General features: G+C 34.7%; 1 protein-coding gene across 2 annotated transcripts in view; it reads left to right on the forward strand.

Annotated features, from left to right (window-relative positions):
- The first annotated feature begins 2487 nt into the window (after positions 1-2487).
- Positions 2488-13699, forward strand: part of LOC128988217 (uncharacterized protein ZK1073.1) — a 74339-nt gene continuing 63127 nt past the window's right edge. The window contains exon 1 of one of the 2 annotated variants that reach the window (XM_054409501.1): positions 2488-2610. In XM_054409501.1, coding sequence (XP_054265476.1) covers positions 2533-2610 — 78 coding nt within the window. In that variant the 5' untranslated portion in view covers positions 2488-2532. Of the gene's footprint in view, positions 2611-12383; positions 12468-13699 lie in introns of those variants that run through there. The other variant, XM_054409502.1, reaches the window with a different exon arrangement.

The following is a 13699-nucleotide window of genomic DNA, read 5'->3' on the forward strand; positions in this document are numbered from 1 at the left end:
CGTAAATATGATCATACCCAAATTTGAGAGCTTTTTGTAGGTGTTTCTATGCTTTCTATATGTTTCTTTAAGAAGTTTCTCTTATTTGAAATAATTATAATTTGGGCGTTATAATGGCCAAATTCTAAATTCTTTATTTTTTTCCTTTCCCTAATTTGCTTTTAGAAGACCTACCTAATGTCACGTAACTTCACATAATGGTATGTAGTTTTGTAAGTATAGCCCTTAAATTGACGGAAATAAGAAGAAGTTAACCATAAAAACAAAAAAATACTCCCCTCCCCCATGAACAAGCCGGCACCAATATAAAAATTATCTTCAGCTGATAGCCGTGATCAAGGTGCCACCCTGACAAGGATCCACGCCTACAACTATAACCAAAAAGAAACATAAGTTTAGGTGGCTGGTTTATGATTGTAGTTGACTATCCGCCACCTTCCCTCCCTCGTATGAGAAGGTGAATTGACATCGTGGCTCCTTATCGGGGTGAAATCTAGACAGGAGCCTGTAAAAAATCCTCCATCTTGGATTATGTATGTAGGTAAGTCGTAGTGGTGGCACGTTATTGTGATGGCATCTAGACGGGAGCCTGCACAAAAAACCTTTACCTTATTTATTGTATAAAATGTGTGTATGCTGGTTGACGTGATGACACGTTGTTGGAATGGCTCATTGTCTGCAAAACCCATCAATGAAGATAACAAATGTATTGTTTAAAAATAGTTTTCACAAATAAAACTTAATTGTGGTTTTATAATCAAACTGTAAAGCAAAAATCATTAAATGAATGAACCCTTAAATAAGAAAGGTATGATTGTACATCTTCTTTAGTCATTGATGGTATAGGGCATAGGGCATAGGGTGATCGTTCCAGCACACGAGATGTTGTTTCCAAGATCATTAGGTTATTAGGCGACCGACGGTTGCTTTTCTAAAGCCACAGAATGTATCTGGTCAAACTACCGGCATGATCGCATCTTGTAATAAATTTATAGGGATGCACTGTGGATGCGATGCTCCCTGGTGTGGATTAACGTCCGCACTAGTGAGTACTACGACTATCCGCAGTACTATCCTGATAATTAGACCAATTCGTAAATTACAAGGAAAAATGTGGTTCGGATTCCACTATAAACTGTAGGTCCCTTAGTTGCCATTAGCTGTATGGGCTATTAATTAACAGCTGTGTCTAAGGAACATGTCGGCCTTAGTCACTAACAAGACTACAAGATCGCGCCACTCATCCTACACTCATCCTTCACTCATATTTGGGTTAAAATACGCACATAGTGGCGTCCCCATCTTAACTAATTGATAATTGATAATTGTAGAAAATTATTCTACACACGTATTTTATACTATATCTACTATGCAAAGAGCATACATTGCAGTTCGTACGTATTCATTAAATAAGATTATTTTATCATTGTCTAGCCAGCCTATCAAGAAACCAGGAGAACCAGAAACTACGTACATTTTGTATGGCCGGGAAACTTTTGAATAGCTGTGGCCAAACGCGTATAGCCGAGCCTGTACAGGATGGCAAAAAAAGTTACGGGACAGTTAAATATTTCAGAAAATGATCAAGACAGGTCTATACAACTTGGAACAAAGTTATTGGACAAAATACAATTTTATTGAATTATTCAGTAATACGCTACCTCCTCATTGCCCCCTAGTAAAAACATTCAAACAATATAACACAAATCCAGATGAAAACTCCGAGAAATATATTCATGACAACTCCTCCGACCAAACATCCCTCTTGAAAGAACTTATAATGGTATAAATATGAGTACCGGTAATCCGTTAGTAAAAACATAGTATTTGACTTCATTTAACAACTTATATTGTTGTGAATTTAATGAGCTAAAAATTGTAATTTTAAAATTGTAAGTTAAAAGTATATTGTTAGATAAATATATTTACATTATCGTCCAAAATATTTTTACTAATCCAGTAGTCAGTGGTGTGTATACTATAAATACACAAAATACTCGAGTTATTAAAAATACAACACAAGAACATCCAGCGAGACCTTTTTGGAAACCAGCAGTTTGCGGAAAATGGCTGTTGTCCCATCGAGAATAGCGTCAGCAAACACCTTGTACAGACCCAAATTATTTGTAGATATCATAAATGTGATTCCTAAACGATTTATTTGACAAAAATTCTGAAATCCACGATGGACATATAGCATTATTATTTAAACAAGGTTGAATACAGTATTATATAAATCAATTGAACAAGAAACAAAATCACTGCTTTCGGTGGTAATGATGTTGACAAGCAAACATCTTAGAGCTATACATTCTAGGGTTACAATGTGCCTCCCTTGGTGGTGACCTTGTGGTGGTTGTGATTGTCGTGGTGTTTGTGATTGTTGTGGTGGTTGTCACAGCAACGACCACCTGTAGCACGTTCATCTCATCACGGCACACCACGTGGTGGAGGAGGGGGGACTGGCTGTTTGTGACAGCTCCAGACAGCAGTAGCAGCAGCAGCTAGCAGCGGCGACTGTGGACCAACGACATGGAGGACGAGGCCCCGCGTACCTATGAGGACAGACGTCGATGTAGCATCAGCAACCCAGAGGCACTCATACTCAAGGTAGTCATACACAACTTGATGAAAATGTAAAATACTATGTTGTAGATACCCCGACAAAATGGAACAGCTGTAGCCAACATCATATAAAATGTTTAATCTTAATAAATTACTCACAAAGTATTGTACTCCAAAATTCTATTTTTCGTGGTTTGTTTCTGTGATAGTTGATGTCAGATATAAAAAAAAATGTTATAGCTTACAATTATGCTGTTCAATCAGCTCAGTTTGGTTATACGTATGTGTATTCGACTATTCGACAGAAATAGTCTCTAAATTAATAGGCAAGCATGTTTATTTAAAACCTTTTTCCTCGCATCGCAGAAAAAAAATCTACGCATACTGTTAGAAAGATATTTTCCTTTAGATGTACTCAATCCCTTTATAAATTAAAATAGGCTAAAAAATAAGTACAACAAAATTATTTAAAATATTAACATGTGCCTTATGGGTTGCCATGCTGGTGACGATATAACAACGATAAATATGTTACACTCAATCTCCGAATTCGGACAGTGTCCGAAATTTCTACCCACTCCGCGATGTGGATAGTGTGAAATACCCACGTCGCGGAGTGAGCATTTTATTCGGATATTGGACGAAGTGAAATGCCCAGACCGCGTTGTGGGTAAAGTGATTTACTCAAATGCCGAAGTCATAACGTTCTTCGGCGATTGAGCAAATCTAAAATACCCACAACGCGATGTGAGCAAGAGGGGTTGCCCACGTCGGGTTGTGGGTATTTCTAGTTTGTGCAAACGCCGAATTTACGTTTAGACATGTTACCCCTACCATTTGCGCTATCTGCGATTAGGATGGACGGACCTGCACCTGCATTGTGTTTTCTTTAACTGTTGCTGTCCTGTAGGGATATGCACATGATCAAGTTAATATATGTTCAGTGATTACCTTTTGTGAGATATTGTTTTGGTCTGTCGAACGAGCAAATCAAGACGTCAGAGGCCAATGTGGACGGGCAAATCAGAGGTTAAAAGGGTCGCCAACCTCTAAAAAAAAACAAGGTTTTACAAGGTTTTGGTTGCAAGAAGAACTGAGTAAATCATGTAAATGTGTCAAACGTAAAATGCAATTCTAAATGCCATGGCAGCACCTCTTGTGCCAATAGGTAAAAGAAAGATGTAACAAGAACTGTGTGATAATCGGCGTTTTTAAGGCTACTCCTATTTTTGTAAAGCGGAAAAACATAATTTCAATGTATGTGTAATGGACCTTTTATATTTGTTCCAATTCGGTAATTTGCTGTTTTTTTGTATTTTCTTAAATGCTATTTGTACATTAAATAATTAGAATCACAAACATAAATTTTATTTATTTTACCTAGTGATTGTGGATTTCATGTAGATTTATGGGTATACGGTAGTTTATAAACTACTAGTCGGCGTTTGCGCAAACTAGAAACACCCACTACCCGACGTGGGCAATCACTTTTGCTCACATCGCGTTGTGGGTATTTTGAACTTGCTCAATCGCCGAAGAAGGTTTCGACTTCGGCGTTTGAGTAAATCAGTTTACCCACAACGCGGTCTGGGTATTTCGTTTCGGCCAATGTCACATCGCGACGTGGGTATTTTACACTATGCACATCGCGGAGTGGGTAGAAATTTCGGACATTGTCCGAATTCAGAGATTGAGTGTAACATATGCACATAAAATCAAAACAAATGGAAGAAATTCCAATCACACGTTTTATTTACAACTTGAGGTTAAATAGAGAAATATGTAACACATTACATATTATTGGTCGAGTTTTCGACCACTTGACGACCTTAAGTTCATATAAATCCGTCGGTGGCACAATCAACTACGTAAATTTTTATTATAAACCTGGCTACTACCATAAACTATTGTAGAGTCATAATCAAATGTTAAATATTGAAATGGTTTCCACAATCCTAGCCCAGGTTTGGTGTACACATCATTAACTGAGAACAACACACTCGTTAAGGTTTCATAATTTGCTTTATATTTTTCTTAAGAAAACTCTCTACAAAATCGCTCCTTGAACAGATACATGTTGTTAGAACTACGGTATTTCAAATAAATAGTAATATGTAAGTTATTGTTTTCAAGCTTAGTGCTAGTGTTTCGTTCTAAACACAAATGTTGCAGTTATCTAAATATCAACAATATTATTCAACTTGTTAGACATCTCAAATTCCCTGAGGACTAACATTGTAATAGTGCTTTGTTCACTTTCAGCACATTATTTACAATAGTTTCCAAGATTCAATACAAATTAAAACATAACACAGTAGTACTGTATTACAGAACATATCGTACTTGATCGGCGATATTCGTAGTCTTATCGTGTTCTATGTTCTATGCAATCAACAAACTATACTATCTAGTTACAGATTATTGACTATTGACGTTCGCTTAGGTGGAACGAAGCTCTTAGGTATATGTTTTATCTATGGTATAACTGTTGCTACTTCGTATTTTTACCTGCACCTTGCACTTTCTGTACAATGATACAGTCTTTTAAATTACAAGTCGATTTGTTGTCCCATTAAAATAAGTATGATTTAAGTATTACTACATACTCGTATATGTATTGACGTTGCTGTCTTTTTTGGTACCTATAACGTATATATTTTCTCCTTAATTTTTAATAATAGTAAGAAAATGTCTCAAATGTTTCGACTAAGACTAATGCACACTCGTAGATTCTTGCTTTTCACAAGAACTTAGTTTAATCTCAAAACAAGATAGAGCCATGAAACAATGTTAATTATACGTATTCCCTGTAATTGATTTAAGTTTAAGTAAAAATATAGTTATTATAAAGGAAATATAATGTTTAAGTAGATAATTATATACGTTGTATTATGTCGTATATCTTGATCGGGTGCAAATAGTAAACAACTCATTGGTGGAACTGTGTTTTCAACAAACTATCACTTAAACAATATTTTTGTAGCCTGTAATGTACATTTGACCTTAAAAGTCATTTTTTTCATATACAAACTAGGTCATTTAATAATTCCCCCACATCAGGAGGGAGAAACGAAAAATACTAGGCTAGGCTACAAAAAGAATAGTAATAATTTTGGTTACGTAATTTTGAATAGTTCAGTCTTGTTATACTAACACAATGTAATTCTATAAAACAATTTGAAACCTATCTAAATATATAAAAGGCAAAGCCCTCACTGACTCACTCACTCACTCATCACTAATTCTCCCACTTCCCATTTACCTAGGAGGCTGAAATTCGGTACACTGATTCTTTGGGAATTAAATAGGAAAACTAAGTAGTTTTTATTCTGAACGGGCTTTCGGGCTTCGCCCCAGTGACTCTGGAGTTTCCCATGTTAACCTTATGAGAAATGGAATTAATGAATCTTAACAGCTGTTTCAATTAAACAAGTTGCTTCTGTTCTATGATGTTCAATAGCATTAAAGTTACAAGGATTACCAACAGGGTGTAGCACTATTATTTTTTTTAATTTATGACAACAGCTAATTTGCAACTAAAAGGTGAGTGAGCGTAGCGAACGAACTTCAACCTGAAGGTGAGTTAGCGTAGCGAACGAGTTAACCTGAAGGCAAGTGAGCGCAGCGATCGAGCTCCAACCTAAAGGTGAGTGAGCGTAGCGAACGAACTTCAACCAGGACGTGATTGAGGCATGCGAATACTTATGAAGTTAAATGGGGCAAAGCCCGCGGGTACAGCTAGTCATTTATATATATTTGAAAACCTATTCGAAAATACTTTACAAACTTGGTATAGGTTTTCCATATGATGAATATGTGAGGGGAGTAGAAGCTGATAATGGTATGTGATAGAAGTCTTATCGATTATGGCTTAGTGTTGATACGGGTAATCAATCATCTAAGCAGAAAATTAAAACGTGTCAGGTGCATAACATAGGAAATAAGAAACCAAAACCATTAGAAAAATTTTATTGTGAGGTATAGTGAAGCTGGTGTACATAAATGAATTCATTCACGGCGACCCAATAATGTATAACGTTCCCAAAGTGTCATACTTCTGGTTTATTAATAAAATAAAATAATTACCTTAACCAACCCCAGTTAATTCGTATGACGAATAGTTTCGTTCCATAGAACTTCGTCCGGTCATTAGCATGCAACCACATTATCAATGTAATAATACATTTTGGTATGTCAATAGATTCTTAAAAATACTGTTACAGTCACCGTAATTAAAACTTGACATGTTGAAAAAATAATTAAAATGAAAAATAAGTAAATTATTAAAAAAAAAAAAAAACTTTAATCTGTTCAATTTCCTTTGATTCTGTTGACGACCGGTTTCGTGATGACGGTCACTTCATCAGGTCAATCCTCGTAGAACGATTACTTTAACGAACGTTAACTTAAATGTACTTTAATGTGTACTTAACGAATCGTTCTACGAGGATTGACTTGATGATGTGACCGTCATCACGAAACCGGCCGTCATAACAGAATCAAAGGATATTGAATAGGTAACAGTTTATTTAATAATTTACTTATTTTTTCAACATGACTAGTTTTAATTATTGTGACTGTGACAGTGTTTTAAAGAATCTGTAGATATAAAATAGCCATCCAAATTGATAACTAAAATGTCAGTTTTTTAGAGTTTGATATTTCCCTTTGGTTTTTAAAAGTTTTTTATATGAATGTGTATTACTTGGAAACTAACGTATCTGTGGATTATGATTAATCTAGCATATTTGTCAGTTTAAATTACTTTTCATTTATCATTGAAAGAAATTAGCACTTTAGGTACAAGTGTAAACGCTCCAAAATTTTGTATGAACTCGGTTTTGGACCAAACAACTGTGTCGGCCAAAGGTTGTGGTCTGACATGAAGTTGAGTTTGCTCATGGCACGGCAAAGTTGTAGAATAAGCGCATTTATGGGTAGTTATTACACGTTTACTATAACGCATCCTAAGAGCAAACATGATTTGGCTATGGTAGAAATGGTAGAATATGGTAAAATGAATTCGAAGCATTAAAATTTATGAATTTTGAAAAAAAATAATGAACCGAAATTACTTTTTATCAATAATCCGTGAAATTGGACTGGCTAACTAGCGAGATGTATAAATCTCATTTAACGATTATGACGCTGAAGCAGTGTTTACACTGACACACACATCAGTAGACTCTGAAAGTGTATAAAACCACAATACTGAAGGTGAACTGTGCCAGAAGTGTTGCAACCCGTCGGGCTATAGAGCACAATATGAACACTGCAGCCAGGTGCTACTACGACAATCGTAGCCAATAACCTTCTAAAGTCATCATATTAGTGTCATCGTATCATGTTGTATTGAAGTGATCATTTATCAATAGCAATCCATCAATAGAAGACTAATATATGAATTTAAAATTGTTTCACTTGAAAAAGAAAACAACAAAAACAGAGTAGTGAAAGCTTTTTAGTGGACGGGCCAACAGCTAGTCACTTTTAAAAGTTGGACTATCAAATTGTAATCTGTGTAAGGAAACAACACAATACTTAAGATACTGCAAAGCTTGAGAATATGCTGTAGTTTTAGATAGGCTTAATAAAATCATCATAACTAATGAATAGTTCAGCTAGATCATAATACTGTTAAGTCAGTCCTCCAATGCATTAGCAAAATTGACTATACTGGTATTATGTACTGGTATTTTACATGTTAATCGTAAACTTATTTGTTACTTAGAAGTTCAAAAGTTCTGAAACAAATGTTGTGTCAACGGTTTATTAATTTTATTAAAAAAGTTTTAGTATGAAAATTGGCTCCTTTCTATGTATACGGTTTATGGACTTTGGCAAACCTTTTTAGTAAAAGGAAAACAAACAAACAAAAATATTTTTGGGTAAAATGTGTCCTAGAATAATTTCCAAATACTGTAACAATATAGAGAGATAAATCACAGTTCAAGTAGTTTCTATGAGGGGTATACCTATATTTTTAGTATTTTTAAAACAACTCATTTTTACTACAACTTTAGTGTATTGTGGATAGGCTACTAAAAAGATAGCATTGAGTCTTTTTACCACACACTGGTAATTTTACAGACTTCACGTAAGGTGAAAATGACTATGTTTTGGATATTCAAAATATAGCATTAGGTATTGCTGTGGTTATGTATACACGTATTGTATACATGTATACTGAATGGTATTGTTGATGTTCAACAGCCCCGTGTGCATATACGTGTGGTCGGACACGTTGCAGCGGTCCCTCACTCACACTCACACACCCCCCTGTTGTAAACAGTCTATTCTGGTAGAGTCGTGGGCGTGTTGTCGTGCTGATGAGGAAGTCTCGACCACGACCACGCACGCGTGATGCAAACACACTACATTCTCAGGTCACGCAGCAAATTGTGGCAATTGAGCGCTTGCCACAATTGCCCTTCAACACTCCCGGCTACTTGCAGTACTTACTGCGCATTACATCGCACTGCACCAAACTGTGCTGTAGTTTGCTTATACAATAAACATATTTTGATGAAATTTTTGTAAATATATTTAATTCAAATTGAACTATTAACACATAAAACACTACATTACCTTCTCTGAAGCAGCAAACCTATGTACTCATTAAATGTCATTTAAATCGGGAAATCTGACATTTTTAGCGAGATATTTTAGTGGAAATATTATCAGGTAAAATGTAAATTCTCTTAATCTGCAGGTTTTCTGTGGTGGGGGTATTATTAGTGATTGTATCCTAATTGAGATACGTAAAGCACTTTTTAAAGTATGGATGTAAAATCGAAATATGTATTTGAAATATTGCTGAAGTAGTTTTGTTAATCTAATAACTGTCTTAAACAAACATTGAAGTATTATAGCCAAACTATAAAGTTATTCTAAAATACTTATTTTATTTTTCACCTACAAAGTTATATTTGAAAGGAAAGGGTGTTGCATTATTCTTTGTCTTTCCCAAACGAGTTTTTACCATGATAAACCGCGCGATTTGCACACGTATCCTCTTGTTTTAGTTAATATTGTAAAAGGCATTATTTAGCTGTAGGTATTTGTTGTGGATATTTACAGTCTCCTTTTAATAAAAGTTAACTACTGTGTTACGTAAAATCTTATTGCCTACCCCTCTCCCCTTTCCATGTAAGACTTCTTTAAACCCTACTTATATTTCATTCCAAGTAAGTAGGCTTAATTTATTATCCAGTACAGAGCGGGCCGTCGTCACATCTTGAACTATGCCGGTAATTTAGGCTTTATTGTTTGTTTTGATTGGACTATTATAGTATTTTTATGTTACAAATTTGTTTCGGCTTTTTAAATTTAATTCCTTTTGGTTTAGTTTTAACTAATTTTGGGCACAAAAATATAGTATATTTACCAGAAACTAGGTACGATGAATAAAACTATTGTAGGTTTATGTTGATCATTATTTATACGCGGGATACTTCTTTCTACCGCGAATATTTTTTATATTTTTGTAAAACCAAGTTTTGAGATGAAATGAATGCGACTGGCATTTTTAATTTTGTAGAAAACAATAATTTTAAAAATACGGTGACATATTTACATTTATGTAATGTGTTTAAAGACTTGATATCTTTAAACAACTTTGAAAAACGTAATATACGTCTCTGTTGGATTGTAGGTTAATTTGTAGTTCAAAAACTGACGTCAACGACATGAGTTGGCGGTAAAGTTGATCAATAGATAGCAGCACTTGTTGGTGTGTGGCCTGTAGTGTGCTGCTGTCTGTGGTGAACCTAGTGAATGTCTTGAGATAACAATGTTGACTCGTTGACTGTCAGTTACCAGAAACACAACATACCATATTCACACTATCACTCAGCGAACACATAACAAAACTTATTTTATTATGTACTCGCTGCTATCACCCTATTGTACAATAAAGAAAACACACAATAGCGCAGTGAATGATTTAGGTTCTTGTCAGATATCAGCACACGTTCACATTGCTTTACATGTTTAAGGCTATAGACAGACTGTATGTGTCCATTATAATCAGTAAAACATAAAACAATACACACACCATGTAAAATACTCTTACCCTAAAAAGCTCGCTAGTGAATAATTTACAACATGTTTCATGGGTCGAAACTTAGTTTTAAAACGTTTTCTCAGTTTTGATGGAATTGAAGGTGTTTGTATCATTACATAAATTTATCAACTTCATTGTAAGAAGTTACTTTTCTCGGTTCTCGAGCTGGAAAATGTTGTAAGTCTTAACATTAAAATAAATAGTAAGCAACACTTATTTACGCGACGTAATACGTCTTTCTTTTTATTTCACAAAATACTTGTATATGCCAGATTAAAAGGTTGAAACACATCATCTCACTTTACAAGAAAAAACCTACTGTCTTTTTCATACAACATATAGGAAGATTTATAATATACTGTATGAAAATCTACGGACTTCTCTTATTCAATGTTTGAAATGTGATTGAATACTCCCCTTCATTGTGGTCCCCTAGGCTAGGAGTCGTTATCGAAAAAAATAATTGAAGCCAATTGGAACATTTTCATTCATTATGCGGATAGGTGCCAGGTATACGGCTTTCTCAAAATTTCGTATTCCATTTGAACGTTATAAAAATGTACATAGCAAACTCTAAACAGACAAAAAAACTTTTCATTTAAAATTTTCTGACATTTTAAATATTGTTTTAAAAAATTATTAAAATTGTTGAATGTTTTTGCGACAGCCAGATCTAAATATAGACACACTATTTTCATATAAATAGGGCCTATGTTTAATATGATCAATATTTTTATTCATGTAGTTAGTAGCGTTTTATCCACATACATCATGTTTCTGCTACTACCAGCTTGTGATGGCAATAAGATGTTTTAATTGTCAGAAGCTGTGGGGTCGCCGCAGCTTCCCGTGGCTAATTAATTAACTCCATGTCTCCATCCGGCCTCTCACTGTAGTGGCTGGCCTACACAACACAACACAAACCTGATGACACAAATTAGTTTATCTTGAACAAAGTTAGAAATAACAATGCTCTAATTGAAAGTCGCCAAAATTGTGTGAACTGACAATTTTGTTAGAAACGCGTGAGCCAAAACCCAATATTTTCAGCCAAATTTACACAAAAAGAAGCTTAGATTCGTAATGAGACAGGGCCTAATTAATTTTTGTTTGTAGGTCCTCAAAAGCCAAAACCACCATTCGTTGTTAGTTACAATATTCACATGTGTATTATTTTGGGAGTTGGCATCACATTTTTTTTTACTTAAACACTTTTTAGCATTTTTAAATATATTTTTAGAACTACTGTAGATGGTTTAATACTTTAAGGGGATAAGGATAAGGGGGATTGATAAGGGGGGGATAAGGATTCCACGCCTACTAGTTACTGTTATTAAGGGCTAGCTGCTAATCTTGTATATTCCAGATATACTTTTAACAATATGAACCCTTTTATTATAACATTTTGAAATCAAAAATTAAAATAAAATCCCAAACCGCTATTGAGAGTTTATTTATGATAAGTGTGCGTTTGCTGCTACTGGGACATTTGGTATATTTTATAACAATTAATCGAATTTGATTCAGTACACATATAGCCGATACAAAGCTGTCATTATGCACTTTACAACACACACAGCCACATCGACCATCAGATAGCTAACGATAGCTAGTTAGCAGGTGATGTTGAGATAGCGCACATTGTAAACAACTGTCAAACTTCTACGTTTACGCGGGACGCAAATATTTCCAAATGGCAGGACAGCATGTCTGGTCGGCGCGCGCACCGTGCACCCCCGCGCTATCCAGTGTACGTATACAGTGTAGGGTTGAGTGTTGTGTCGAAGGTGCCTCTGACGACATGTCTATTGCCACGTACAGGAACTCCGATAGCACGGTAATGCATGCCTTGTGTTACTTGCTGTAGGACAAGTAGACAGTATGTATGATACAATGGCCAAGTTCACAAATCTGTAAAACCTTATGGGATGAAAGTATGAAGGTGTAATAAACGCATCTCTTCCTATATGTCTCTAGAAGTTAAGTATTAGAATTTATTTTACAAGAAATTTGATACTTCGATACGTAAAGTATCAAAATGTGGGAGAGGCGCCACGTCATAATGAGGCCTAAGAACGATGACGCCGTTTGTAACGAAGCCTTTGTTTACTCCTACGTCACTCAACCACAGCTGTCTTCCCTGTGTTGTTTCCCGTAAGAAATGTGTACATTTCGACAAACATTTTTTGCAACCATTATGTTAGAAGCGTATAAAACATTTACAGTAACGTTCATTTTGGTAGAATTTGCTTTCGATGTCCTAATTAATTATTATAACATTTGTATCAAATATTATTGTGTTGCGTGTTTATTTTTTACAATAATGCATCAAAAGCGACTAGTTAGTTCTTAGTACTAGGTAATATTTTATTGCTAACTTCATGAACTAACACTGGTTTCCTACATAAAAGTGCAACAACAAAAATACAATTTAAATTCCATCTAAATTCCATTTGTGTTACTTTAGTGTAGCACTTTGAAACTATCATTGAATAAATTTCTTGTTATTTTTTATTATTAGTTTATCGTGTGTAGTTTAACTTTGTTTGGATTACTTGTGTGATATTTCGTAGGTATACAAGTAAATACAAATTTAGAGACGAATATCTAAAGTATTAATTACCTATCTAATTTGCTCTTAAAGAGTTGTCTTCACAGCTTTTCTGTAGTTACAGTGATAATTTATTGTTGTAACGCATAGTACCTTTGTTCCTCTAAAAGATATTTTAGTCTGAAATGTATGTGTTTAGGTTCGTTTTTATTTGACGAGCGAATCTTATTCAGGCGTAGTTATTTTGGAGTTTTTTTTTTTAATAATTTTGTTATCAACATTTGATTTCACAGTATTGTAAAAAGAAACCACCCAACGTTTCCTCCTTAGTTATATACACCAAATATTTGAATTTAATAGCTGACTTTGGGTAAAAGTTAGATAGACATTGGTTTGGGTTTAGGACCTTTATCTTTCTTCAAGAATATTGTGCTACTCCAACATTTAAGGAATGACCCCTTGTCAAAAAATTAATACAATTTTACAATACAGACTTGTCTCTTTAAAAGTGTCTAAAC

This window comes from Macrosteles quadrilineatus, unplaced genomic scaffold, assembly GCF_028750875.1.
Source record: "Macrosteles quadrilineatus isolate MER2022 unplaced genomic scaffold, UCM_ALF_1.0 Scaffold_1__1_contigs__length_201487025, whole genome shotgun sequence".
Taxonomy (NCBI): Eukaryota; Metazoa; Arthropoda; class Insecta; order Hemiptera; family Cicadellidae; genus Macrosteles; species Macrosteles quadrilineatus.